Source organism: Acipenser ruthenus, chromosome 10 (genome assembly GCF_902713425.1).
Source record: "Acipenser ruthenus chromosome 10, fAciRut3.2 maternal haplotype, whole genome shotgun sequence".
Classification (NCBI taxonomy): domain Eukaryota; kingdom Metazoa; phylum Chordata; class Actinopteri; order Acipenseriformes; family Acipenseridae; genus Acipenser; species Acipenser ruthenus.
In genome coordinates, this window is record NC_081198.1 from 48606416 (window position 1) to 48634165 (window position 27750).

The 27750-nt window shown below is 42.3% G+C and overlaps 2 protein-coding genes across 3 annotated transcripts in view; one reads left to right on the plus strand and one right to left on the minus strand.

Annotated features, from left to right (window-relative positions):
* Window positions 1-965: 965 nt before the first annotated feature.
* LOC117413842 (protein boule-like) lies at window positions 966-15306 on the minus strand. 2 transcript variants are annotated; one of them, XM_059032452.1, is made up of 12 exons: window positions 15076-15306; window positions 12231-12423; window positions 10893-11039; window positions 10445-10536; window positions 8977-9031; window positions 8558-8633; window positions 8125-8282; window positions 7549-7629; window positions 6623-6697; window positions 5853-5981; window positions 4817-4918; window positions 966-3931 (listed from the first exon to the last, which is right to left on the minus strand). In XM_059032452.1, the coding sequence occupies exons 2-12, from the start codon at window positions 12249-12251 to the stop codon at window positions 3776-3778; spliced, it is 1092 nt and encodes a 363-aa protein (XP_058888435.1). In that variant the 5' UTR covers window positions 12252-12423; window positions 15076-15306; the 3' UTR covers window positions 966-3775. The 2 variants fall into 2 exon arrangements, with proteins under 2 accessions (XP_058888435.1, XP_033879100.3); XM_034023209.3 differs by having other exon boundaries at window positions 6650-6697; window positions 15076-15304.
* A 4783-nt stretch (window positions 15307-20089) lies between these two features.
* The window catches only part of LOC117403748 (inactive phospholipase C-like protein 1), a 43057-nt gene continuing 35396 nt past the window's right edge, over window positions 20090-27750 (plus strand). Inside the window, exon 1 of the mRNA XM_034006131.3 lies at window positions 20090-21091. Within this exon, the coding sequence (XP_033862022.3) occupies window positions 20891-21091 (201 nt within the window). The 5' untranslated portion in view covers window positions 20090-20890. The remainder of the gene's footprint in view (window positions 21092-27750) is intronic.

The following is a 27750-nucleotide window of genomic DNA, read 5'->3' on the forward strand; positions in this document are numbered from 1 at the left end:
ACATCTCAAACGTAAAAACAAAACTTTCACATCTCAAACGTAAAAACAAAACTTTCACATCTCAAACGTAAAAAACAAAACTTTCACATCTCAAACGTAAAAAACAAAACTTTCACATCTCAAACGTAAAAAACAAAACTTTCACATCTCAAACGTAAAAACAAAGCTTTCACATCTCAAACGTAAAAAACAAAACTTTCACATCTCAAACGTAAAAAACAAAACTTTCACATCTCAAACGTAAAAACAAAACTTTCACATCTCAAACGTAAAAACAAAACTTTCACATCTCAAACGTAAAAAACAAAACTTTCACATCTCAAACGTAAAAAACAAAACGAGTGGCTCAGGTTGTTTTCTCCTGCACATGTTCTATACTCTCAAATAAACTAGCAAAATAAAATGATCAAATTCTCAAATAAAATACACCTACCCTTAACATAAACCACACCCTTCTGAAACACATTAAATAAATACATATAAAAAACATGGACAGGATTGTCAAAAGATGCCTTTCTGGGCAGAGTGCATGAAATGTATAAATGTAACAAGGTCTTCATAGCTGGCAGTATTTCTTGGGCTCAGGGCTATGTGAAGCACACTGTGAAAAACATAATTCCTCACTTTAAACATGTTATTGTAAGACTGGTGCCTGCCGTAGCTCAGTGGGAGGCAGTGGGTTGGCATACTGAGCAGTATAAAAATATCACAAAATAAGTTTTCCTTTGTCCAGGTTTCCCTTACTGGGAAATGTGAATATATCAAAAATACAGCACAGTTTATATAGTACTACTCAAAACCTCCAGGACTCCTTGTCTGTCACAAATGTACTATAGAACACTGTTCTGACTTTGCCCATACCGGGTCCTATACTGAAGTTGAAAAACAAATAAAACAGAAGTAATATCTAAAATAAACAATAAATGCCCTCAATTGAGAATCCCACACCTCACACTTTTTAAACGTTTCAGTTTAGCAGTGCCCAAATCAGTCCTAAAACTAGACCCAATCTATACTCTATCCATTCAACGTCATACAAATACAAAAAGCAGTTATTTTATCAAGAAAAAAAATAATCTATTAAAGACTTTACTCATACATCTATCTTTTTTTTTTAATTAAGCCTTCCTTTTCTGGTGATTTGTATTCCATTGTACTTTACCAATTTCTTAAAGAGCAAAGATCACTGAAATCTAAAATGATATTTTTCAAGCAGACAAATGTTTTGGCTAGTGTCTCATTAGTGTTCATCATGTTTTTGAAAACTAGAAAATCCTCTGAAGTCTATTTGACATACTTTTCAAACACTGAAAAACACACTTTATTGGCATTAAGAATTTTCTGAAAGTCTGGAAATGTTTGTCAGCTGGGTAAGGACTGGTTTTAATCCTTTGATGTGAAATAAATATTTACTACATTTTACTCCTGACATGCATATTTAAAATCTTTGAATATATATATATATATATATAATTTTAATTTAGGGTTTAAATTATTTCTTTAATTTAGGGTTTAAAATCTTTGTGAAAAAAAAATGATTCCAACCGTACAGAATTGCGTCCATTAAAAACTAGTCCTTTCCGAGCTCCTTGTTCTTTAAGAAAGGGGACCACTCTTCAACGTTGAGGCTGCACCTCTTTCTGTTGCTAAGTGGAGTGGGACAGACCTCTCCACAAACATTTCCATTACTTATTTTAATATACAGCTTCTACAGAACAAGCAGTTTCATATTTCTTTTTAAACTACCTAGCTTTCAAGACAGCCAATCAATGCTTGTAAGATGTTTGTGCTCTTGTCAATTTCTCACCAAATGAATCAGCTGACACAACAAAGGCTGATATGACCAGAAAGCTTAGAGGGTAGTGTGCAAGGGGGGGTGTAACCACGATTGTGATGTAAGGAGCTTGACAGCACAGCAGTCTGTAATGCTGTGCTTATACTGAAAGATTCTGTTTACACATGAAGGTATAGGAGTTACAAATAAAAAAGTGAATCTATTGCTAAGAAAGGAGTATTCATGCAATTTGGTTATGCCCTGGCACACTACCCTGCAGTTTAGTAAAACACATTCAATGTTGTAAAGAACGCAAGCGTAGTGCCTGCACCAGCCTTCACCCACCAGGCAGTGTAAACAAGGGAATAGAAGGTAGAATTGTTACAGGCTCAGTAGTTTACGAGGCAGGTCATGGAGACGGACCCTCTCCTTGGTTCTCGATTGCAGCTCAGCGCACACAGGGATTACTGGGGCTCACTGGTATCAGGGGGCTAGGTAGGAGAGTTTTATTCACAGGCAGTGCAGGAACAAATCTGGGAAAAAGTCTTCAAAACTGCTCTCAGAATTTTGTTGTATTCTGAAGAACTGTTTTCTAAACCAATCCAGTCTACCAGGTTTCTATAATGTCTGTATAGTTTTCTTTTTTCAAAAGCATTTTAACTGACCAGATCTGTACTCTTAAAGATCCAGTATCATAGTTTAACTTTCCTAATGTTGTACATGAAACCGTGTATTTTTTATTTAGATCCAGGAACTACATTTCCAGTCATCAACGTGCCACTTGAAATAACACACACAGTCATTAGTTTTATGTCTATAACTAATGACTGACCTGCTTACCGCAGAAGAAACCTGCCATTCAAATGCTGCCACCTTCTGTGGAGGAACAACGACACTTTGGTTACAATCTTTGAATCATGTTTGGTATAAACATTTGCAATGTATGAATTAAGAGATGTGTTTTCAAAACCCATGGTCTTCACCACAGTCAAGAATAAAAGGATAAATCTAAGCAATACAAAATATACTGTCTAGTCTACACTCACAGTTATTATAATCTTGTAGTCATTATAATAATACAGTTAAATGCTGTTCTGTTTTATTTCTTGCTGCCACAACATATAGAAAAAGTTGGTTGATTTTTTTAAAATCTTTTTTTTCTATTATTTTGGAATGATCAGTTAGGGCCAGGGCATGAGATGACAACCCAACACTGTGGTTCTGACCTCCGCTTACAACCACAGCGGCTACTGTCGTGATCCGGGAAGATAGGAAACAGCACAACAAGGTCCACTACATCTTACAGGTACTGTTAGAACCTAGTGAATGTCATACTGGCTCTTTAAGAGTTACATTCTCAAAAGCTCATTTCTCCAACTGGTCATGAGCACAATTTTTTTTTGACAGGAAAAACGCATACAACTGAACTAGATTCTGCCCTGTGAAACAAGACGACTGCAGTGGAAATGCAGTAAATGAGTACGAAGAAAGCATACAGTCAAACAGGTTAAACTGTGGTTATTGTAGTGCTCTGAATTTGGAGCTTATTCTAGTTGTACAGTGCAGCTAACCTGCCTTTAACAGAGCACTGTTCTGATGATTTTAATAAAGTTTCATAAGCACAAATTTTGTTGTTGGTTTTTAGCACATTTTCATGAAAACAATGAAACATGACTTAACAATCACCAAAGGGAGTGATCAGCGACCGGTACAGGCCGCTTTATACAGTTTATTAAAGAACATGCCTCGGTCACTCACGCCATACACTCGGATTTTGCAGCTGCTAATAGCAGGTGCCTTTATATATATAGGTTTTACTGAAATCACCCCGTCAGCCTTTTAACAAAACAGAGTGACGAGATTTGCTACCTACACCTGCTTTTCTGTACCTCCTTCTCTGCAGTGTCTGAGCCCCCCTAACGGACCCCCTGACCAGTGGAACCCCAGCGTGTGCGTGGTGAAGGAGCAGCTCGGAGGCCCTGGTTCCTCCTCCATCCCGCTCTAGTTGAGAGACTCAGTGCTGGCTGGGGGGGCGAGGATGGACTCTTCAGGCCGGTAGTCCTTGTGGCTGTGGTAGTGCGAGCTGCGGGTGTAGCGGGGCTTCAGCCCCATGGGAGACTGTGAGAACCCCCTGTGCATAGCGTGCAGCCTCTGATCCTGCAGGGAGACACACAGTGAATTAGTAACAGCCCTTTATACAGTAAGATGTTTAGTAACCCATGCTGGTGGCTGGAACACAGCTCTAGTGTGCGCTGCAGGCTCTGCTAATGAGAACCGGCTGAGGCAGTCTGCAGGAAGTAATTACTAACAGCCACGGCAGCTAATTGCTTGTTTACGCACAGCTTTCCATTCACCCATTCCACCACTGCCTTATTAAAATATGTAATATTGTGGCTAACTGATTCTAGAAAACTAAGTGTCAGAAGTTTTTTTGTATGACATTACGATGAGTTTACTCACCAGATGAGACATTTTTGAGAAGTATTTGACAGTAAATGTAACCAAAAAAGTGTGAAATCATCCTCCAGTCTCAGCACTCCCTGCACACTGGAGAGACAGCGCCATCTGCTGTACAAACTGCACCCCTCCAGCTGCTATTGGAGCATGTTGTTTCTGTCCAGATGGCACAACCACACACATTTCCTGTTGTTGTCTGACAACTCAAGCTTTTCCACACCTGCTGGTGCCTCCTTGAACGTCTATGTAGCTTTTTTTTCTCCTAATTTTTGAATACATTTACTCAAGAGGGTCTGATTCTGTTTAATTTCCTAAAACTTTAAAAATAAAGATGTTAAAAAGTTTAACTCTAACATTTTGGGAATGTTGGTAAGCACTCAGACAACCCCTAACGAGAAGCACTTCAATATAGTTTAAAATAATGGACTACTATTATGTGTATATGGACTATGAATAGACACTGAATATTAAATAAATACCCCTACACTGTAAAGTTACTATCTTATATACATTAAGTTCAAAATCTATATTTCACATGCATATTTGTGATCAAGTTTAAAGTAAATGCCCTGATGCCACCGTTACCTTCACTGGTTCCTGCTGCAGGACGGGTGGTTGCGGCATACAGACGGGGCTCTGTGTGAACACCTGGTGGTACGCTGGCTGCATACCGTGCTCCGGGAACGCCTGCAACCAAAACACTGTATCACGCTTCAGCTGCACCACAAAACACACTGTATCACGCTTCAGCTGCACCACAAAACACACTGTATCACACTGCAGCTGCACCACAAAACACACTGTATCATGCTTCAGCTGCACCACAAAACACACTGTATCACACTGCAGCTGCACCACAAAACACACTGTATCACGCTTCAGCTGCACCACAAAACACACTGTATCATGCTTCAGCTGCACCACAAAACACACTGTATCACGCTTCAGCTGCACCACAAAACACACTGTATCACACTGCAGCTGCACCACAAAACACACTGTATCACGCTGCAGCTGCACCACAAAACACTGTATCACGCTCCAGCTGCAGCGTGATACAGTGTGTTTTGTGGTGCAGCTGGAGCGTGATCACTGTATCACGCTGTACCATCTTTCGAAAAGATTACCACATTAACCTTGCACTTTCCCCTGCTTTTCCCATGTTTATACTGTGCATTTAGTTTACCATGGTTTGTCGTGGTTTTTGATATGCTTAACATACCTCACTTGTAAGGAAAGAGTTAATAAAAAGGTTATTGGTACAAAACTATGATTGCGCCTACTACTATCAGAGAAAGAATGTTTCATTGCCTGGGAAAGATTCAGTAATGGATCACTACTTACATTCTGTTTATAACCAGGTGCTACATCACTATGTCTAAATGGTTATGTTTAAGCAATATGTGTGTAACTTTAGATTATAATATAATATTATAATTATAAAATTATCAATAACTTTAGTCAATAAAGGATACTTGGTAAATTCTACTTAAATCCTTGTTGTGCGCGCTCCTTGACACACAAATACATGAATAATTTAGTTTCCTTACACACTTTAGTAGGAACTGCAATGAGATGTGAGAAGGGTTTTTTTCACACACACAGAGCAGGGGGCTCTTACCTCGGGGACCGTGGCCTCCAGCATGGGCAGGATGGAGGGCGCACAGCCACCGTCCTGCGACAGCTCCTGGGTCTGGTACAGGATATCAGAGGCCTGCATGTAGAGAACAGGCACGGCCGGGGCTGGGGACTGAGAGACAATACAATCACTGCCATTCACTGCAGCATTCCTTAATAAACACTGCCATTCACTGCAGCATTCCTTAATAAACACTGCCATTTACAGCAGCATTCATTAATAAACACTGCCATTTACAGCAGCATTCCTTAATAAACACTGCCATTTACAGCAGCATTCATTAACCTTAAGAGTGTGGTGATAAAACAAGTGATCAGGAGATGATTTATCAGTATGCACTACTATGAAGAGGTATGTGAAAAATACAGCGAACAAGGGGTGGGGCGGTGCTGGAGATGCAGTACTGAGTGTCCTGTTGATATGCAGTGCCTTTTAAACCTGTTTTACTGTGAAAAAAAAACAACTTTTAAACAGCGTGTGTAAAATAAACAGTGCGTGTGAAAATAAATTGGACCTGACGCGCCTGAGACGCGCTGAATAAATGGACCGCAAAGGGTTAATAAACACTGCCATTTTACTGAGTTCAATTTCTACTGCAGTATACAAGTTACATTAACTACTGTCAATTTGGAAATGTAATAATAACTATAGTAAGCGTAGTAAATACTGCATAATACTAAAAAGTATATAGCATATAACTAAAGTATACTACAGTGTACAGCTGCCAGGACAGTTAATAATCCAGTACGTACTGTGGTGCATCTACAGGGGCTCCATACCTGCGGGAGACTCCACTGCCACTGGCCTGGAAGACACTGGGTAGGAGCCTGGAGGATTCACAATGAATACAACGGCATTACCAGGGAGGTTTTCCTTTTTCATTAAGTGAAATGTACACCATATTACAGGAAAGATCATCTCTCAGGAGTAAAATCAACCCTGCTAACCCATCAAACTACCTATTAATGGAAGGAGAAGCAGGTGCGTTATTTATTTCAGACGTCATTTAGGCAATGGCTTCTTTTGCATTATATATTTGTGATACAACCCTTGATACAGTCAATTCTGTTATATGGACGAATACAAACATGAACATTTTGCAAACACATTTCAAGCACTGTTTGTTCCAATATTTAAATATTTGTCAGAGCACTAAATGCCAACAAACAGGGTGAAATAAAAACACAAGAGATGCAACAATTAATATATTATTGATCGCTATTATTTTTTGTTTTGTTTTTGCAAGCCTCAATTAAATATTGATTGATTGATTAAACGTGCTGATGCCCTTGTTACGAGCACATGAATGTTTTGTCTGAGCTGAAAGCACATTTTTCTTTTGCTTCTTTCTAATAAAGTGCATTGATTATTGGGCAGCAATGTGGAGTAGTGGTTAGGGCTCTGGAGTCTTGACTGGAGAGTCGTGGGTCCAATCCCAGGTGGGGGACACTGCTGCTGTACCCATGAGCAAGGTACTTTACCTAGATTGCTCCAGTAAAAACCCAACTGTATAAATGGGTAATTGTATGTAAAAATAATGTGATATCTTGTAAGTCGCCCTAGATAAGGGCATCTGCTAAGAAATAAATAAATAATTATTACCTAGGAAACGGGCTGCTGATCTAAACCTTTAATAACCCTCTTCAGGAAAAATTCCAAACAAACCAGAACTCCCTACCTGGTAATGACAAGCTGGCTGCTGTAACACTGGCTGAGCCTGTTGTGTGACCATGACTGGGGAGCTGGAGATGGAGCGGGGCTGAAACACACAGTCAGACAGACAGAGGGACAATCACTACTACAGCTTTATACCTCTTCAACACGTTTATCGTGGAGCATTTGCACAGTAATCGTTCACTTTACCAGTGCTTCCACTATGCTTTGCTGCATTTTTCTGATCGTGGCATAATGCAGAAAACGTCTTCAGGGGAAAACAATCTATGTTAATGTTACGAAATGTGAAACTAATAGAGAGATTGCGGAAGAGACCTTGGGTCCTATTCTGAAGTAAGTGCAAAGGCATATTTGCAGAGAAGAATAAAATCATTTTAATGGTAGAAAACAAGCAAGTGACTCCGGGTGATAATGTAAGTGCTTCATCCGCTACTTGTTTCTTGCTTATGTTTATGGTTTATATTGTTCAGTTCCTGATCTCTTTGACTGTATAACTTTGTGGTCTGGAGAAGGCCCTTACTGGTTTCTACTGATCTGAACTCAGTATTGCCCTGATTAACTTTGCGGTGTGGAAACTTACAGGCCAGTGCTGTGGCACAGAGGTGATTTCAGGGGCGTGGAAGTATGCCACTCCGTTGTGGTAGGTGTAGGGGTACCCTGTGGAGGTGGTGAAGTACATGGTGGCCTGGGCAGGGGGGGTCACACTGGGGCTCGAGCCTGAGAAAGGGAATCCAGCAACTGTTACAGGGGCAGCAAAGACAAAAAACGAGCCGCATTAAACACAGAGACAGAGAGCACATCCCCTGTGACCAGTCATAATACTATAGATATAATTTCACAGAGCCATAATATTATACATACCACACCCCCAAAGACAGATTTATATACACACATATTGTATTAGCAGAATATACTGCTGTCATAGAATATATGAATATATGTATAAAGATATTACACCCCAGAGTCATAATATTATAATATTATAATGTGTCTTTTTAGTTCTAAGTACGTACAGGGGATCCCCACTTGCTGTTTGCGGATGGCCGGGCCGACATTCAGCTTTTTATCTCTGAAGAAGAGCTTATCAGCCTAGAGAGACGGACAGAGGGTGAGAGTGGAGTGAATGGAGAAAAACTAGCACACAATCAACCAATCAATTCCTGTACTGAAACGCTTAGGACATCTTCTCATTGACAAACATCAGCAATAAAGGACAACATGTTATTTTCTGTTATCACTAGAACACAATACACACACACACACACATATATATATATATATATATATATGGGCAGCTGGCTCTTTGAGCTATATATATATATATATATATATATATATATATATATATATATATATATATATAATATGCAGCAGCAGCAGCAACTTCAAAGAACAAATTCTTAGCACATCCCCACTTCCAGCAAACTCGTACCTCCTGCAGTATCTTCTGCGCATCGTCTTGTGTCTCAAACGTCACAAATCCGTACCTGTGGGGACAGACATAGGACATGCTCTGTTAGTTTATGGCAGGGTTTGAAGTTACTGCCTGACTGTGATTGTATTTGGACTAAGCAGGGTCCTTCTCTGACTAGGTACAGTACCACAAGTCTTGACATAGGAGACCTCACTTCTGTTCTTAATTACAAGACCTTGGTAACTTGAGACCGATGCTTTAAAGTGTTGGCTGGTTTGTGCTCTGGTTGTATACAGCCTACCAGTTTGGTTTTTAAGTTAATATGCTGTGGGTAGGGTGTCTCTTGACATCGTAAGAGATGACATCTTTTGTAGTTTCGGCGAGAGGCCCGCAAAGCTGGCTGCCAAAAGTGTGCAAACTGATTTCTGTTATAACATAGGTCACCCTGCATACAACTTGTTACAAATCACAAAAATGATGTCTGTATTCATGCACTACTGTTAAACATAAACAAGTACTGTTGTTTTTAAGTATGACAAATCCTTAACAGTGACTGAGTGATTTCTCATATGTGACTCATTTATGGACAAGAGACCCTGTAAAGCCCTGATCTGGTTATGATGCACAATGAAGTATACTGATCACAGTGTAGTGTACAAAACACAGTGAAGTATACCGGTCACAGTGTAGAGTACACAGTCAACTGTACAGCGTATGCATCCTAGCAACTGTACAGAGCAGTGAAGTACACAGATCACAGTGAAGTGTATGTTGCTCTTGTACACAGATCACAGTGAAGTGTACATTGCTCTTGTACACAGCTCACAGTGAAGTGTACATTGCTCTTGTACACAGATCACAGTGAAGTGTACAGTGCGCTTGTACACAGATCACAGCGAAGTGTACGTTGCTCTTGTACACAGCTCACAGTGAAGTGTATGTTGCTCTTGTACACAGCTCACAGTGAAGTGTACAGTGCGCTTGTACACAGATCACAGTGAAGTGTACAGTGCGCTTGTACACAGATCACAGTGAAGTGTACGTTGCTCTTGTACACAGCTCACAGTGAAGTGTACATTGCTCTTGTACACAGCTCACAGTGAAGTGTACATTGCTCTTGTACACAGATCACAGTGAAGTGTACAGTGCGCTTGTACACAGATCACAGCGAAGTGTATGTTGCTCTTGTACACAGCTCACAGTGAAGTGTACATTGCTCTTGTACACAGATCACAGTGAAGTGTACGTTGCTCTTGTACACAGCTCACAGTGAAGTGTACAGTGCGCTTGTACACAGATCACAGTGAAGTGTACAGTGCGCTTGTACACAGATCACAGTGAAGTGTACAGTGCGCTTGTACACAGATCACAGTGAAGTGTACAGTGCGCTTGTACACAGATCACAGTGAAGTGTACAGTGCGCTTGTACACAGATCACAGTGAAGTGTACAGTGCGCCTGTACACAGATCAGTGAAGTGTACGCACCCTTTGGAGACTCCGGCCCTGTCGTTGACTATCTTCACCTCGTTCACCACCCCATAGTGAGAGAAGAACTTGCGCAGGTCGTTTTCATTGGTCTGGGGATCAACAGAGAGAGAGAGAGAGAGAGAGAGAGAGAGAGAGAGAAAACACTGAGGAGCTTTCACCACAACACAGGATTCCCTCTATCTGTCTTGTGAACAGCAATCACACCTGCCACAGAAGCAGTTACGTGGCTGTATGCTCGCAGCTCCCATAGTCTCCATCATGCCTTTCTGCTCACACTTTCATTCTCATTATAAGGCGGAACACAAATAGCATGGTCTCGTTATAAAGGGGGAGCAATGTAATGCTGATGTGAAACAAATAAAACATTTTCATGGGAAGGCCCTTGTACTCTGCCCCTCTGTGCCACCATTTTGAAATGCATTATATCAACCACAGAGGAACTGACTTTGAAGTCGATGCCCCCCACGAAGATGCGGTTGGGGATGACAGTGCCATAGCGGGGGGCGCTGGTGGGGTTTCCGTGGTTCCCGGGGCTGGGGGGCATGCCGTTCGGGGGGGACAGCGAGCCAGTCTGGGTCTGACTGCTCGTCTGCTGTGGATAGACAAAGACAACAAAATTCATGAAAGAGCTTCATAAAACGCACACAACCACAACACACAATAATGACAGGACTTCATCAATAACACACAACCAGGACAGGGCTTCCTCCCTAACTTCAAAATACCCAATGAGCGTTCTAAGGTAAAACTACTACTACTACATTTTTGTTTAAGCCAAGCATTCAAGCAGATGCTGGTTAGGGGACTATTAACTTAATTATTGAACATGACTGAAAACGTGAATAAAAACCATTGGAATAAATGTGGGTTAAAAATATCCCTTACTGTAATATAATAAACAAACTCATAATGCATTCATTACCATCATTATGAAATCTTATATTCTAAGCATTATTTTTACTGTTGATGCCACAGTTAATTACATATCATATGCCAAAAAAGTGCTTTTCTCACCAACATGTTTTTTTAAAAGTAAAATTGCAGTTTGTCAAAAATACTATTCTATGAGTTATAAAACTCAAAATATGAGAAATTTGCGTTTGATGTCTCCTTTATTTTTATAATATATATATTAATTCTGATAAATTCCTTGAAAACAGTATCCATCCCTTTATTTATTTGTATCTCCTTCAGTATTAAAGAGTACAGTATTACCATCGTAACCAAGGGTACTTGTAACACTGAAACAATCTTGCCTACATTTAACCCGCTGTTGTCGATCAAAAGGAAAATCAATTCAGCTCAATGTTATTTTTTTATTATTATTATAAAAATATCAAGTACAAACTACACATTTTAATAAACAATTGTTTTGGCGGCAAATGCGACTGAAAAAAAAATAAAACACAATTTTAATATCCTCGAAAAAAACAGTACAGTATTTTTTTTTTTACTTCAAACTTCTGTCTGTAAAATAAAAATAAAATACTGTTTATACTTATTCTACATAAACACCAATAAATAATTACAATTAATCTGTTCAAAATATAGTAAAGTTACCACAATCAGACATAATAATACATAACACAAAAAAAGTCATTACATTACTTTGCATTTTTCAACACTGATCCACTACGGTACCTACATTACATGATTAGTTTAGGACAGTAAAAAACTGTTCTGGCCCACTATGTATTGTCATAAGACATATTTAAAATGTAAAAGGTATTTTTTAAAAATCACTCAGGACAGTACAAATGAAATACACATATAAAATACTTACTGTGATTTCGTTTTCCATCATTGGATCGATAAATGGGATGCCTAACTGTGAGTCGTAATATGTAAATATATATATATATATATATATATTTAAATATTATAATAAATGATAATGAACTGAAGTTCTGTACCGGGTCGGTCCAACACTCTTCAATGGCCTCCCTTCGCTCCCCGCTCTTTGGGTTGTTCGAACCCTGTGAAAAACAACAGCCAGTCAACAGACCGAACTAAATTAGCGCGGCACAGGGATGCACATTCACAAGGGCTCGAATTAAATATCAATGTTAACAATTTAAAGTAATCTTTAACCAGAAATGTTAGACCGGTTGTACACATCTACGTTATATTTTTAAATTTCAAATGAGAGAGAATTTGTGTGAGATTTTTGTCTGCGTTTTTTTTTTTTACACCACCTGCACACAGCCCCCCAGTCGAAAATCCCTGAGTGAAGACTGTCGGTTTAGGCGGGAGGCGCCATTACTGAGAGAAACAAGAAGAGTGTGCGAGTGCAAGTTGTTTGATGCATTTACGTTGTGAAAGCGGAAACAACACATATCACACACTATATCTGAATTAATTTTGAATTAGTGAAATACTTCTACGTTTGTAATAAACAGCAGTTTAGAGTTTTCATCGAAATCCGTAGAAGATACTCCTCACGCAGTACTTGGGTGATACCATTCAATGCGGTGGTGGGGTTGAGTGGGGCACTACAATTATAGTTTTTCAAATATTTAAAACGGAAACTTAAGCATTATTGAAAACACATGCAAAATACGTATTTCAAGTAAGATATGTTACACGATTATTTAGTTTACTTAATAATTAACCACCTCTAAACAACGCCTGTTTCCTCAAGCTGTTAGCTTCCCTGTGGATTCTGCGCCTTTGTTGAAGTTTTTCCCATACTAATATACCGTACAAAAAACGATAACGTTTTTTTTTTTTTTTTTAATTTTAAGAAGTAAATACATGTATATATTTTTAGGTTTGTGTGACGTTTAAAAATATTAATGAATATCTTTTTTTAACAACCCCACATACTCCAGGTACCTAATTTCACAGTTTCTTTTGTTTCAATTTTGTTCACAGACACAAGCTTACTTGTTTGCACATAGGCTTGTTATTATTATGTGTTTGTGGTTTTATTATGTATTTGAGGTTTGGCTCATCTTCCTTCTGTTTTAACTCGCCTGAAATACACGAGCGTGTCTGTATTGGAGCAGATAATCTACTCAAAACAGCAGCACGTAAACTGAAAGAAAAAAAAAATCAAAGTCAAGAACTAGACACACATTTCGTAACACGGATGAAAGCGATTTATAGATATCTACTGTAGAAGCAAACTTTGTAATTAAAACTTCCCTAACTCCAACCACCTGCCACCCCCCCCCCCCCCCCAGCTCGACCCTGACCCCCATCGCCCTCAATGTTTACTACATCTGCTGTCAGTGAGAGAGAGAGAGAGAGAGAGAGAGAGAGAGAGAGAGAGAGAGAAGAGAGTGTGTGTGAGCTTGATGGGGGAGGTCTATCTTGAAGGAACCTAGTGCCACTGCTGGAGTGCTGCTGCTGCTGTCAATCTCTCTTCCCAGGATTCAGAGAGAGAGAGAATAGGGGAGCACTTTCCTTCTCCAACAGGGCTCACAGTGCTGGGCTTCTGGTCTCTTCACACTCAGTGAAACACAACGTCGCATTCCGACTGTACTTGCAGCCTGGTTCTGAGTCGTACCCCATCTCACACGCATGCACACACGCATGCTGGACCAGGAAGGGAACATGTACCTAGCTCAGTATTTCAAAGTGTCTAATGCTGCCTGCCCCTGTTAGTGCTACTGCCCCTTCTTTATATATACTGCACTATGACATGCTGTTCGGTTTATTATTGTTAGACACTTTATTGTATGTAATTCCTTCAGCCTGGCTTTTGTAACACTTTTTCTGATGAAGTACAATTTAATTCAACGGAACCCCCATCTCTGCATGCACCAACACTGCCCCCCAAAAGTGATTCACCACACTCTCCCCCCTCCCTCTCTATCCTCTCTCCCCCCTCTATCTCTACCCCCCACTTTCTCCCCCTCTATCCCCCTCTCTGTCTCTCTGTCTCTCCCCCTCTCCCCCCCTCTCTCCCCTGCTCTCTACCTCCCTCCTCTCTCCCACTCCCCCTGCTCTCTCTCCCTCCCTCCACTTTCCACCCCCTCCCCCTCCTCTCTTTCCCTCTCTCTCCCTCCCTCTCTCCCTCCCCTCCCCCTCTCTCCCCCTCCCCCTCCCTCTCTCTCCCTCCCCCTCCCCCTCCCTCTCTCTCCCTCCTCTCTCCCTCTCTGTATCTCCCCCTCTCCCTTCCCCTCTCTCTCTCCCCTGCTCTCTCCCTCTCTCCCTCTCCCCTGCTCTCTCTCTTCCTCCCTCCTCTCTCCACCTCCTCCCCCTCTCTCTCTCCCCCTCTCTCCCTCCTCCTCTCTCTCCCTTCCCCATTCTCACTCCCCCCTCTGTCCCTCTCTCTCCCTCCCTCTCTCTCCCTCTCTCCTCTCTCCTCTGCTCTCCCCCTCCCCTCCCCTCCCCCCTCTCTCCTCTGCTCTCTCTCCCTCTCTTTCCCCCTCCCTCTCTCTCCCTCCCCCTCTCTCCCTCCTCCCCTTCTCTCCTCTGCTCTCTATCCCTCCCCCTCCCCTCCCCCCTCTCTATCTCTCTCCCTCTCTATCACTGTCTCAGCTGTCCCACGCTGCAGTTTCAAGACGACAGGTTGCTGTAGTATGTGGCATGGCTGTGCTCACAGGTGCTGTTCTGCTAGCGGTGCGTGAGCCTAGCACGGCTGCCATGCTTTCTTTCCTCTCCCAGTGTCCGTGTCTTACCCGTTCAGGTGCTCAGGGGGCTGCTGGGTGAACAGTGGCTGTGTGGCGCGGGTCAGTCTTGGAAAACGGGTAGTTCCTTCTCCATGGGTCAGGGAGAGAGAGAGAGAGAGAGAGAGAGAGAGAGAGAGAGAGAGAGAGAGAGAGAGAGAGAGAGAGAGAGAGAGAGAGAGAGAGACTAACTGACACAGGGCTCTGAAATCCAGCAGTAGCATTCCTCTCCAGTATCAGTTGACTGGAGTCAGGAGCAGAGCTGTCACAGCACCTCTCCCCTTCATGTACCCCCTTTCATTTGGTAACACCTCTGACTGTAACCTCTATCTGGGCAACATCTGTAAGACGCTGATACTCGCTGGTAATAGGTAGAATCTGTTTTTCAGAAATCGTGATCTGCTCAGATGTCAGAACGTTAAGCAGCAGCAGCAGGGTCACGTCTGGTCAATATTTATTGGACTGTGGTCAGCTCAGATCTCAGTAAGATGAGCAGGGTTTGAACTGAATCAATTTCCCTGGAATGGTGTTTGAGGTGCCCTTGATTGTTGTATGTATTTCTAATGACACATTTAACCTCGGCCTCTGTCTACACTGTGGACATTATTACAAATCCCTGGGCACTAACACTAGCAATAAACAACTTGTAAATATTGCTCTTTGTACAGTACACTGCTTAAGTGTAATTTCAATACATGTCCAGTAGATGGTACTGTTGCACTTGGCCGCATTTTTAAGTCATTTACGTACGACATAAGGCAGGGTGTGGTGCTGCTGCAGTTCACCTGCTCGCGCGGTTACGGACTGCCCTGCGATTAAGAAATCAGTCTGGGTGGGTAAGCATGCCACCGATCTTTGAAGAACAAAATCTCTGAAACAAGCTCTGGGACCCTTTGCGTTTTCATTAAGTGCCAGAATTTTGAAGCTTTTGCAAAATATATATTTTTAGAGAGGATAAAATAATTTTAAGAGCATCAAACTGCACAAACCGCTCCACGTGCTGTAAAGTTGCGTCTCACCGGATTTCGACGGCCACTGGATTTCATTTTATAAATGTGTTCGATAATCTCTCCAGGATCCTCGCAGGGCAGACAGGATTCCTCAGACTCAGAGAGAGAACAGCGCCCGGTACATCAGATGTGCTAACTCTGCTGCTAGCTCTCCCGTCCCAATCAGAGATGCGCTGGACACAGGCACACAGGGGGGCAGCACTGTGCAAGGACTGCAAGCATAGCAACAGCATTCTTATTATTACACCGTGTAACAATTTATTTTTTTTTGTTCCTGGGTAATAAGTGTTATTTCCTAATTGCTTATGCCTCAAAAGTATAGAAAATGGCTATTATTCCCCACAAACTTTGCTTTTGTGACCAGGACAGTGATATTTTGAAATTTACCTATTTTCCAGAACATTCCAGATAGATTCAGTGCTGAGTAAACTTGGAGTAACTTCTAGAACTTTCTAGAACTTTCCAGTAATATAAATAGTAGTATAAATACAGGGGCCTTAAGCCCACCAGTTCAGTTTAGTTCCAGCTGCCTAAGTGGATACATATCTGCATTTTTCTGAGATGGCATCAAGGTCATAGGAGACTTCAAAATGGTGGCATTCCTGATGGGTCTCCAAGGCGGTTTTACCAAGTTTCCCTGCTATCTTTGCCTTTGGGACAGCAGGGACACCAAGGCGCACTACCACAAGCGGGACTGGCCACAGCAGACAGAGTTCTCTGTGGGGAGGAACAACGTCAAGTGGGAGCCACTGGTGGACCCCCGGAAGGTGCTGATGCCACCACTGCACATCAAATTGGGCCTTATGAAACAATTTGTCAGAGCTCTAGATAAGGAGTTGGCAGCCTTCAAGTACCTTCAAGACTTCTTCCCTAAGCTGTCTGAGGCAAAGGTCAAAGCCGGTGTCTTCGTCGGACCACAGATAAAGAAGATCCCGGAGTGCAATAAATTCCCAAGAAGCTCACTAGTAAGGAGAAAGCGGCTTGGAACAGCTTTGTCGCAGTGGTTCGGGGCTTCCTGGGCAATCACAAGGCCGAAAACTATGTGGAGCTGGTTGAGGGCCCTAGTGCAAAACTGTAAAGTATCCCCCCCACAAACAAAAGACAAGAAAACGCACAGCCCAGCTCCAACACAACCTCAAGTAAAAAAGTTATCAAGTACAAAAGTTAGTACAAAAATGTTTCTATATAAAAAAAAAAAATAATGTGCATATCAAAACCTAGCCTACAGTTCAAATGCATTTAATACAACTCATAAGTGAAAACATCATTCTATGAACACACTTAAAGCCCCTTGAGTCCATATTTATATGCACGCTATATTGCTATGCATTGTAATGTGTTCAAGTAAAGGGTTGACCAATATAAATTGAACTGGATGCAATATTTAAAGAATTGTATGCATTCTATTTAATATAATTGTGCACACACATTACATTAAGACGCATTAAGTCTGTCATGATGATTCAGTGATGCGCTTGTGTGGTAGCCTCTCTGTATACAGCAGAGAGCAGCGGGAGGTCTAGCAGGCACTGCTCATGCACAGCACTGTGCACAGAGCGCCCTGCTCATTAACATGCTGGTGCTGCTTCTCAACGCACCGCGTCACTTGTCGTAAGAGAGCGCCATATTGAATTCACACTGTTCTGAGTTCATGTACTGTCAATACTCACACCTGGCCTTCACAATGTAATCCCCACACCCCCCTTCTCCAATATCTGGGCTTAATTGGTGTGATCTGCCCAGCTGCACCTAGAAAATACGTCTTGCTATGACCGTAATGCACTGTAATCTGCAATTCCTTGTATTGGTTATGGTGCAGATGACTCGATTGGAGAGAGCGCTAATTGGGAAGTATTAGATGGTGGCGCCGGGGTTAGATTAATAGAAGGCTGAAACAAAAGCGTTTAACCCTTATCCACCCGGAGATCTGAACAGTGTCTGAACAGATTAGAGAACTTCAATCAAACTTGGATTCAGAGGCAGGCATGTTTCCTGCACAAACGGCTCATTGAAACACCTCAGAGCTGCTTTTTATTATCTGAAGTGTGAAGAATGACTCAGAAACTCTGCCATGAATTAAATCGTTCATAGCCAGGCGTACAGAATTGGAGACCACCAATTTTTCTTTTTTTCCTGCATGCTGATGTTGTATGCAGTAAAGCACATGTTTTCTCTTATTTTGCATTTGTATTTGTTTTTAAAGATGTATAGCAGATAGCAGGCTGTGAATGGGCTGACTACATAACGCCTTCAAGCAGAAAACAGTTCTGAGGCACGCTAGGGTTTCCTTTGTGATAAGAGCTGGAGGAACTTTTACTGAACTATATAGATATTTGAATTTGCTTGTAAATTTAGAGTTCCTGAAAGGAGTGGGACAGTCAGGCACCATGAGAGCTTATAAAAGCGAGTGAAAGAGAGAGAGTGAGGGAGAGATAGTATGACCAAGAGAGAGTGAGGGGGAGAGAGAGAGGGAGAGGGAGAGGGAGAGATAGTGTGAACGGGAGAGAGTTGAGGGGGAGAGAGAGAGTGAGAGTGAGAGAGAGAGTGAGAGGGAGAGGGAGAGAGTGTGAGCGAGAGAGAGAGAGTGAGGGGGAGAGAGAGAGTGAGAGGGAGAGAGAGAGGGAGAGGGAGAGGGAGAGATAGAGATAGTGTGGGGGAGAGAGAGAGAGGGAGTGAGAGGGAGAGAGAGAGGGAGAGTGAGAGGGAGAGGGAGAGGGAGAGAGTGTGAGCGAGAGAGAGAGTGAGGGGGAGAGAGAGTGAGAGGGAGAGATACTGTGGGGGAGAGAGAGAGGGGGAGTGAGAGGGAGAGATAGTGAGGGGGAGAGAGAGCGCACCTCAGTCCTGACCTGAACCCCTTGTCTACCATATGACCCTGACAGTTCAGCTACTAGGAGCCAGAGGAGCACTGATGGTCCCAATGGCTTCCTCTCATTCGTGATGCTCCTTTATTCCAATGAGGAGAATGTCCACGGGGACATTTTGCATTACAGAAAGTGTTAACAGCCTTCCACTTCTACAGCACAGACAGGATTTACAAATTAGACAGGAACCACAATCACACCCCTCTCAAAATCTGATCCCAATTCTTACATGCAACTACCTAACAGCTAACTGAACTGGGGCTTTAGTCACCTGACTGGCCAGGCTGCTCTGCCCCTTTATTTGTCACTTCCTAACAGAGTGACCATCACCTCCTGTGTATGCTCAGGAGAATCGAGAGTGTTTCAGCTGCATGCTGGTGACAGAAGCAATCTCTTTATATATACCCCCCTTGGGAAGTATTTATCAATGTCTTTATGTACCAGTATAAAGACACTGACATGTGGTTGAACTATGCTCTCTTTGTCCTTATGATGAAGTGTCCAGGGCTCTGGGTGAAATCTCCATCCCTCCCTCTCAGGCACAGAGTTCTGTCACCTGAGGCTGATGTTTCACACCGTGCTGTCTCTGAGCATTGGGGTTTTCATCCTGCAGTTTAAACCCTGAGTCACAGAGTGCTGATGAAGCCACAGCAGCATTCCTCACTGGGGCTGGAATGAAACGGCAAGTTAATAAAGGGAGACTCACGTGAAGAATGATTAGACAGTTTCTCTTTATGAAATAAGCATACCTGCTTTAAACCAAACTTCCACTCATAGCTTCTGATATCACAAACCCAACGTGTAAGAAAGAAAAAGAAGTGGGCCATCTGGTATAGTGGCTTACAGTATTACATGTATGATTGTGTTCAAAGCTATTGATGAACACTAGAGAGCTTGTAGATCAATATTAAGTGCTGGGTGATTAATAGGATGCATTGACTGGGTAATAGCTGCTTTGTTGACCCTTACAGAAAATGTAAGGAAACAAGCTTAGAAAAACATCTAACTCCATTGCATCTCTTTAAATATATGATGTTAATAGAAGTGTGTCTAACTAAATCATTGCCAGCACTGTACTTCTGAACGAGGTCCTGATTGGTGAGAGAGCACATCCCTCGCGGTAGAGGGCGGCGCCACTGTCAGCGGTCTTAATTCTTGTCAACAGAAAGCTGGCGAGCGGCACTGGCTTCCTGTGCTAACCTTAGCTAGGCGCGCTTGTGTGCAAACGAAGACTGACAAGTACTGATCTAGACCGGGAAAAAAGGGGCACAGCTCAATCAGCACTGCACGGCGCTTGCATCTCACATTTTAAAACTTGCATTACTGCTGTTAACAAGGATTACTGCCTGGTTAACAGAAAGTAAACGTGGTTTGTTCAAACACCATATAAAGAGACAGCTATTTCTGTACTATGTGCACAAGACTTGCAGCTGGCCTCTGCTGCTACCACTAGATCCAAAAGGATAAGAAAAGGGAGAAGACGAAGAAGACTGTATGTGTTTGGACTGAGAAGACAGGGGCGCTTCGACTTGTTCTGCTTCGGATAATATAAACAGCCAGTCGCCCAGCTGTGAACAGTTACAAAGTCAAGTCCTCACTTGCAGAAGGAATTCGGATTGCTGCACACAACTGGGCAGCGAGCAAGACTGGAAAGTGAAACAGCATTCAGCTGGGCTGTCAAACTAGTGTAGCCAGACTCGTGGATCAAACACAGACTGACACGCTGATCCAGTGTACAGAAACGCGCCGTTAGATCCCCTGTATACTGCCTTCGAAGAGACTTGTGTTCTTCCAGACCTTCAAGCTGAAACAGTTTCCATGTGCTTGTGTCTCACTCTGGATGCTGTGCTGAAATACAAAACAAAACATATCTTATTTCCCATTGGGATTTCTAAAGATAGTATAGTATACAGCATCACTGTTTAATTTCTTTGAATATTTTCACCGTTGCTAGCTATGTCTGATAATAAGTACGATGGGAGGTGCAGTGATGAAGAATCGGAACCCGGACCGCTGTGCCCCACGCCGGGGCGCTCAGGAAGGGCAGGACGGCGGAGCGGAGTGACTGTACCGGCAGCGGACCGCTCCGCTGCGGACATAGAAGCCAGCCTTATCGAGGCTGCAAAGGCGACGCCGCGAAGAAGCAGCATTATAAAGGTAAGTAAAAAAAAATAAATAAAAGTTTATTTCAGTATTTTTTTGCATGGGAAAACAAAGACACACAAAAATAGTTCTATACCAATTATGATATTAATAATAAATAGAACTGCATAAAACGTGTTGTGAACCCAGTGCCCTATCTTATTGAAATACTGTACCGGTGTATCGCAAGTCGGAGAGTTACATACTGTACACTGTACTAGGTTTGAGTCAAAAGGCATTGCCTTCTTTGATCACTGACAGCAGAACGGTCAACAGCCATTCTTTCCCCTCGTAACGCCCGCTGGTGTCAGATGACTTGTATTGTCGAAGCAGAAAACCACCTGATGTATCTCACTACACTAGTGCGCATCAAGTCTGTACAACGCGAGGCTAATGGAGCTCCACATACAATATGGCAATTTGGATTTAGAATTGAAGCTAGCCTGTTCATTTTGCATTAAAATACTATCAGTACTATGGGTAGTTTGACAGAAGCAGGTGTTGAAACCCATGCAGCATGTTTAATGAGCAGCACCATACTGGTGCCGTGTCTCAATGCAGTGTGCTTAAACCTCATCTCTTTTTCTTCGGTGCTACTGTTTAGTTAGTATTTAGTTTTAGTGTATACATACAGGCTCCTAAATAACGCAAAAAGGTTGCACAGCTCAGATGTACATGACCTTGGATCAATGCATACATTCATACCCACTATAGGCTACACCACTGTCTTTCTGATGCACTCAAAGACACCACCCTATTGTCATAGTTAGTACAGCAGGACAGCAGTAGCACCCCCCCCCCCCCCCCCCCACTGTTCAGTTCAGTATACAGACACATTCCTTCCCTCGCTGGCTTCCACCCAGCCAGTGTTCGAAACTGATATTTTTCTAGTGTTTTGTTTGCAGTGATTTGCCCAAACACAAGAGTGTCTTGTTTGTTTTAAATCTCCCTGGCCCTGAGCCATGGATAACAGCTATTAAAAGCACAGCTTTTTCATTTCCGAGCGCTTGCAGTTTGGAGTCACGGTCAGGCTGAGGCTGTAAAAATGTGCATTATAAATACCATATGGGTATTGAAGAAGGAATCTGTGAAAAAGGTCTAGAAGTTGTTGACTCAGAAATGTCTTCATCTAGACAAGGTGGAGAAGCTATAAAAAAGCCAACAAAATGCTCGGATATATAATGAAAAGTGTTTAAGTTAAATTAATGAAAGTAATGTTAAAACTTTACAATGCATTAGTAAGACCTCATTAGAATATTGTGTTCAGTTCTGGTCACCTTGCTGCAAAAAGGATATTGCTTCTCTAGAAAGAGTGCAAAGAAGAACTACCAGAATTATTCCTGGTTTAAAAGGCATGTCATATGCAGATAGGCTTAAAGAATTGAATCTATTCAGTCTTGAACAAAGAAGACTACGCGGTGATCTGATTCAAGCATTCAAAATTCTAAATGGTATTGACAATGTCGACCCAGGGGACTTTTTTCAACCTGAAAAAAGAACCAAGGACCAGGGGTCACAAATGGAGATTAGATAAAGGGGCATTCAGAACAGAAAATAGGAGGCACTTTTTTACACAGAGAATTGTGAGGGTCTGGAATCAACTCCCCAGTAATGTTGTTGAAGCTGACACCCTGGGATCCTTCAAGAAGCTGCTTGATGAGATTCTGGGATCAATAAGCTATTAACAACCAAACGAGCAAGATGGGCCGAATGGCCTCCTCTCGTTTGTAACCTTTCTCATGTTCTTATGTTCTTGATATATATATATATATATATATATATATATATATATATATATATATATATATATATATATATTGAGCCAGTCCAGCCAGCATTGGGCAGAGCATGTGGGAGCGGTCAGCAGAGAAGCCCAGTCCTGAGCAGTAGGGTCCAAGCTCTGCTTCATTGTATTATGATTGTATTATGATTCTAGTCAGCAAACAGCAGTGAGCCGTAGTTGTACAGTGATATCTGAATGGTGATATCTGTCTGTAATCCTTGTGTGAGAATACGTATCAGCTGTATATTATGTCAATGTTTGTCCTTCCTACAAAGCTGCACACTTGACCAGTACAGAGGTTTCAAGCTGACTGACAAAAACCAACAACATACAACTACTAAACAGTATTGCTTTAATACAGTACCTACAGTACAGCACAGTCCTCCCATTGCACTGGGCCTGCGCAACACCTATTTACTAGACAGCTGCTTGTGGAGTTAGGTGTTTGGACTCCCTGAGTTCTAAAATGTATTCATTTCAGAACCCAATAGTGACTGTATTTCTGGTACAGTAAAATATACCATAGCCGAGCAGATGGAGGCAACACATTGCAAACCTTGCTGTGCTTTCTGGAATGAGGAGCTCAAAGACGAGTTTTCCAACGCAGCCCCTGGACTGAGCTGAGAGGCGCTGATTGCAGATTGGAATATCCCTGTATCTGGTATGATGATTGCAGATTGGAATATCCCTGTATCTGGTATGATGATTGCAGATTGGAATATCCCTGTATCTGGTATGACAGCCGCACTGATTGCATTCAGGTGGGGAGTTATGCCCAGTACTGGAGCACAATAGCGTGGGCAACAAAAGACAGACATGACTGAATGGCTTTCCAAGTTGTTCAAAGTAAGTACAGTAACAGTACTGACACGCATCCCCTCCTTGTGAAGTGCGTTCTTATATTCAAGTTGTTGATTATTATTTTAATTAATAACAGTTTTGTCTTCGCCAGCAGGACGTTTACAGTAGCAGAGGAACGACGTGTTCCCCCCTGCTTGATATCTGTATGTTATAACAACGCACTGAAAGCATAAACACCATACTGTAGTTGTTTTTCTATACTCCCCGAAATCGTTGGGAAATAATCGAGCAACAATATCAAGGGAACCTTGTCCAAGAGATAAGACTCCCACAGACACTGCTGCAGCGCAACCGGGAGCTACAGGACAGTACAGCAACACCTTCATGTGCACAAGGAATGGAGAGCTTGTTAAAACGGTTATTCTTTTTTTTTTAATTAGTAGTCGGCAATTATTTTATTATTTTCTCCCAATTTAGAATGTCCAATTAAACCGCTACCACCCCTGCGCTGACTCGGGAGGGGCGAAGCGTGTGGGGTGTGCCGTCAGCCGCCCGCTTCTTTGCATACTGCAGGCTCACCATGCAGCCGCCTCAGAGCTACAGCATCGGAGGACAACACAGCTCTGGGCAGCTTACAGGCAAGCCCGCAGACGCCCGGCCAGACTACAGGGGTCGCTGGTGCGCGACCTAAGCCCTATTCCCTTCGGGCGGCGCTTGGCCAATTGTGCGCCGCCCCCTGGAAGCTCTCGTCCACGGTCTGCAAAGGAATAGCCTGGACTTGAACCAGCGACGTCCAGGCTATAGGGCGCATCCTGCAATCCACGCAGAGCGCCTTTACCGGATGCGCCACTCGGGAACTCCCTCAAACGGTTAATCTTAAAATACATGTAAGAGTGAGTCAAGAATCCAAGCAAACTGACCCTTCTAGTGCACTTCATTGCAAAATAAGAAAGTTATAATCATTTTTATTTGTGGGACACATTCGTCACTTGTATCTTAATTTTAATGATCTTGGTTAGATCTCAAGAATGAACTAATTATTTCCCCCTGCCTGAAGTTTATTTTTGTGTTACATGAAAAAGCTCATTTCAACGCACGTTTCTCAAACCCCAGCACCCTTTATCTAGCTGGTACCAGGGTATTTCAGCTCAGCCGCTGTACTGTAAGTGATAGTTTCAGGGAAGTCTGTTTGTGACTGCTCACAGTGGCTCCTGTTGAGTGGATGACAGACTCCTAATGCACGGCACCAATAGAGGATCTGTGCTATTCCCCGCCCTGCTGTTCTGTGTTTGATTAAACGGCAGTGTCCCACATACATGTTCAGTTATGCATTCAGTTCTAATCCTGAGTGACTGGCTACTGCTTTTGGCCACTGCCCACCCTTGTGTGTACTCATCACAAACCGGACCTGACTGACTTACCAGTTAGTTTAGGCGCAAAAGCTACCCTCCATCTTCAGGACGCTTTCTGCCACTCTGTGAACTAAACTACAGGCTTGGTGGTCCAGTGGTTAAAGAAAGGGGCTTGTTATCAGCAGGTTCCTGGTTCAATCCCAGCCACTTACTCACTGTGTGTGACCCCGAGCAAGTCACTTAACCTGCTTGTGCTCCGTCCTTCAGATGAGACGTAAAACCGAGGTCCTGTTGGAAGTGACTCTGCAGCAGCAGTTGTGAAGCATAGTTCACCCCCGAGTCTCTGTAAGTCGCTTTGGATAAAAACATCTCCGAAATTATGAATTAATAATAAAATTATAATAATAATAATAATAATATTATTGCAGCAGTTGAAGGTTATGAAAGTTAACTGTAGGAACAACTTGGAAAAAAAATTTTATTGCCTCTTATTCCAAACAGTGTTTGTATGTTGATTTACAAAATCACAGGAAACTCGTACAAAGATGCAGGATTGTAAATGATCAGCCTTCTGAATATGTGCTTACTGTGTAGTGTAGTAAACCGCAGCTTTGAAATGGCAAGAACAGAAGCAGCAGGCAGGAGGTTTCATTGGGAGTTTAGTTTGGCATTGCATTTGTAAAATTCACCATTTCCAGCACCTACGTGACTGGAGTTTTTATTTTCTCCCAGCCCCCCTGCGTTTTGCAACTGTACCTTGCTTGTGTAGGCAAGGTCTGCCTCTGTTTTATAGATTACACTCATCGCTGTCATTAAGTGTGTATGCATGATTTAATGTGCTTGTTATGCAGAAGGAGACACCCCCCCCTCTTCAAATTGGGTGGATCATAATTAAAAAATGAATATCGAATGTCCTTCTATTATATAAAGAGACCATTTAATGGGCTGGAAAAAAAATTCTCTGAAAAGCAGCTAACTGGAGTAACTGTGTGCTGGAGACCTGTAATTTGGAAAAGGTATGTTAGCATCTGATTAAAGTAAAAGAAAGTGGATGAATTAATCAGGCAGATATGTTATGCAGCTGAACTATGTCTTAGATCTTTAAAAGTATCTGTTGATAGCTGCAGTATTACTAGATCACTGATTGTTCTGAGACTTTGTTCAGGTGGGTGTAGCAATGAAGAGGAGAACTAGACACACACACATACACATACACACACAGACACACACACACACACAAGCACACACACACAGACACACAGACAGACACACACACATACGAAGACACATAGATAGACACACACACACGCACACACACACATGCACACACACATACACACACACATAGATAGACACACACACAGTCACACAGACATACACTCACAAATACTCAAACACACACACACACACACACAGTCACACAGACACACACTCACACACACACACACAGTCACACAGACACACACTCACAAACACTCAAACACATACACACACACACACAGACATACACACACACACACACACAGACGCATGTGGCTCTTGTTAAAAACAAACAACTTGATCTAAACTGCTGCTGTAGTTCACCCAGGCATGAATGAATGTGGATAGCCTCCAGGCTGACTGATTAGTAATTTAGTGAAATGCAGCGAGCCTCACAGTGAAGTCTCTGTCACTGAGGCACGGTAATGCAATGCCGAGGTGAGGTGTCCGGTCCCTGTGTCCTGTGATTACCAAGGCCTGTGCTCCTTCCTCCATGTCGACAGCGCTGACAGCACGAGGTATCACGTGATCCAGCTCCATGTCGACAGAGCTGACAGCAGCTCACAACCAGAACTATTAAACACTCAATAGTGCTAACTTTAGAAACTTCACAGTGATGACAAACATTTAGATTACATGTCTTTCTCAATGTCCAAATGAGTTGTGATTCACAGGATTATATTGGCACACACACATCTTCCTCTTATTATTTATTTATTTATTTATTTATTTATTTGCAGATGCTCTTATCCAGAGCGACTTACAATTATCACAAAATATCACAGTACAAAGTATCATATTACAAATTATCACATTGTAAACTATAAGATTACAGAATATCACATTACAGATAAGAGCAGTTATAAGGTACAGTAAAACCAGTAGAAAATAAGATCAAATTCAAATAACTATATTGGGGGTTGGAGTCCACATCTCCCAGTGATGTAAGTATTTGAATCAAAACTAATCTCGTTGGAAATGGTTTTATTTCTTTCAGTATATCTAGATTGCGGGGATGATATCCAGTTGCACACAGTCGTTCTTCGTGCAGTGAATACATGTATGTTGTCTGCAGAACTCTTGCAGAAACAAACCAGACCACCTAATTATCCTGTTGAAAAGTGAATGTGTGTGTTTCAAACTGCTGAAAGGATTGTATTAAAGGGCTTTGATTACTTTACAGAGCTCAGAAAGCCTGGATTCCACTGAAGCCTTGCAGGGTCTTTCAGGGATGGGAATTTTGCAGAGCAGTTTGATTCATTTCTGCTACCCTACCCGAGTGCCAGTGTGAGACAAAATGCATGACGGCTGTTTGTAAGCCGACAAAATAACAAACAGCCATGCCTGAGTGAAGGTTTCACTTCCGCAAGGAACATTTCTGTTTATTCTGTTTAGCCATATTTTTGTTGCTTGAGACACACCATGAGCCAGATTGCAGCAGGGCTGAAGAAACATTTGCTCTAATCAACATTTGGGCC

Bases quoted from the DNA above. Each gene is read 5' to 3' on its own strand.
- LOC117413842 (XM_059032452.1), bottom strand. From the start codon at position 12,251: ATGATGGAAAACGAAATCACA. The intron at 9,032-10,444 runs GTGCGTACACTT...CTGTCCCCACAG, and splicing joins AGGGCCGGAGTCTCCAAAGG to GTACGGATTTGTGACGTTTG. The intron at 6,698-7,548 runs GTAGGGAGTTCT...TGAATCCTCCAG, and splicing joins AGCCAGCTTGTCATTACCAG to GCTCCTACCCAGTGTCTTCC.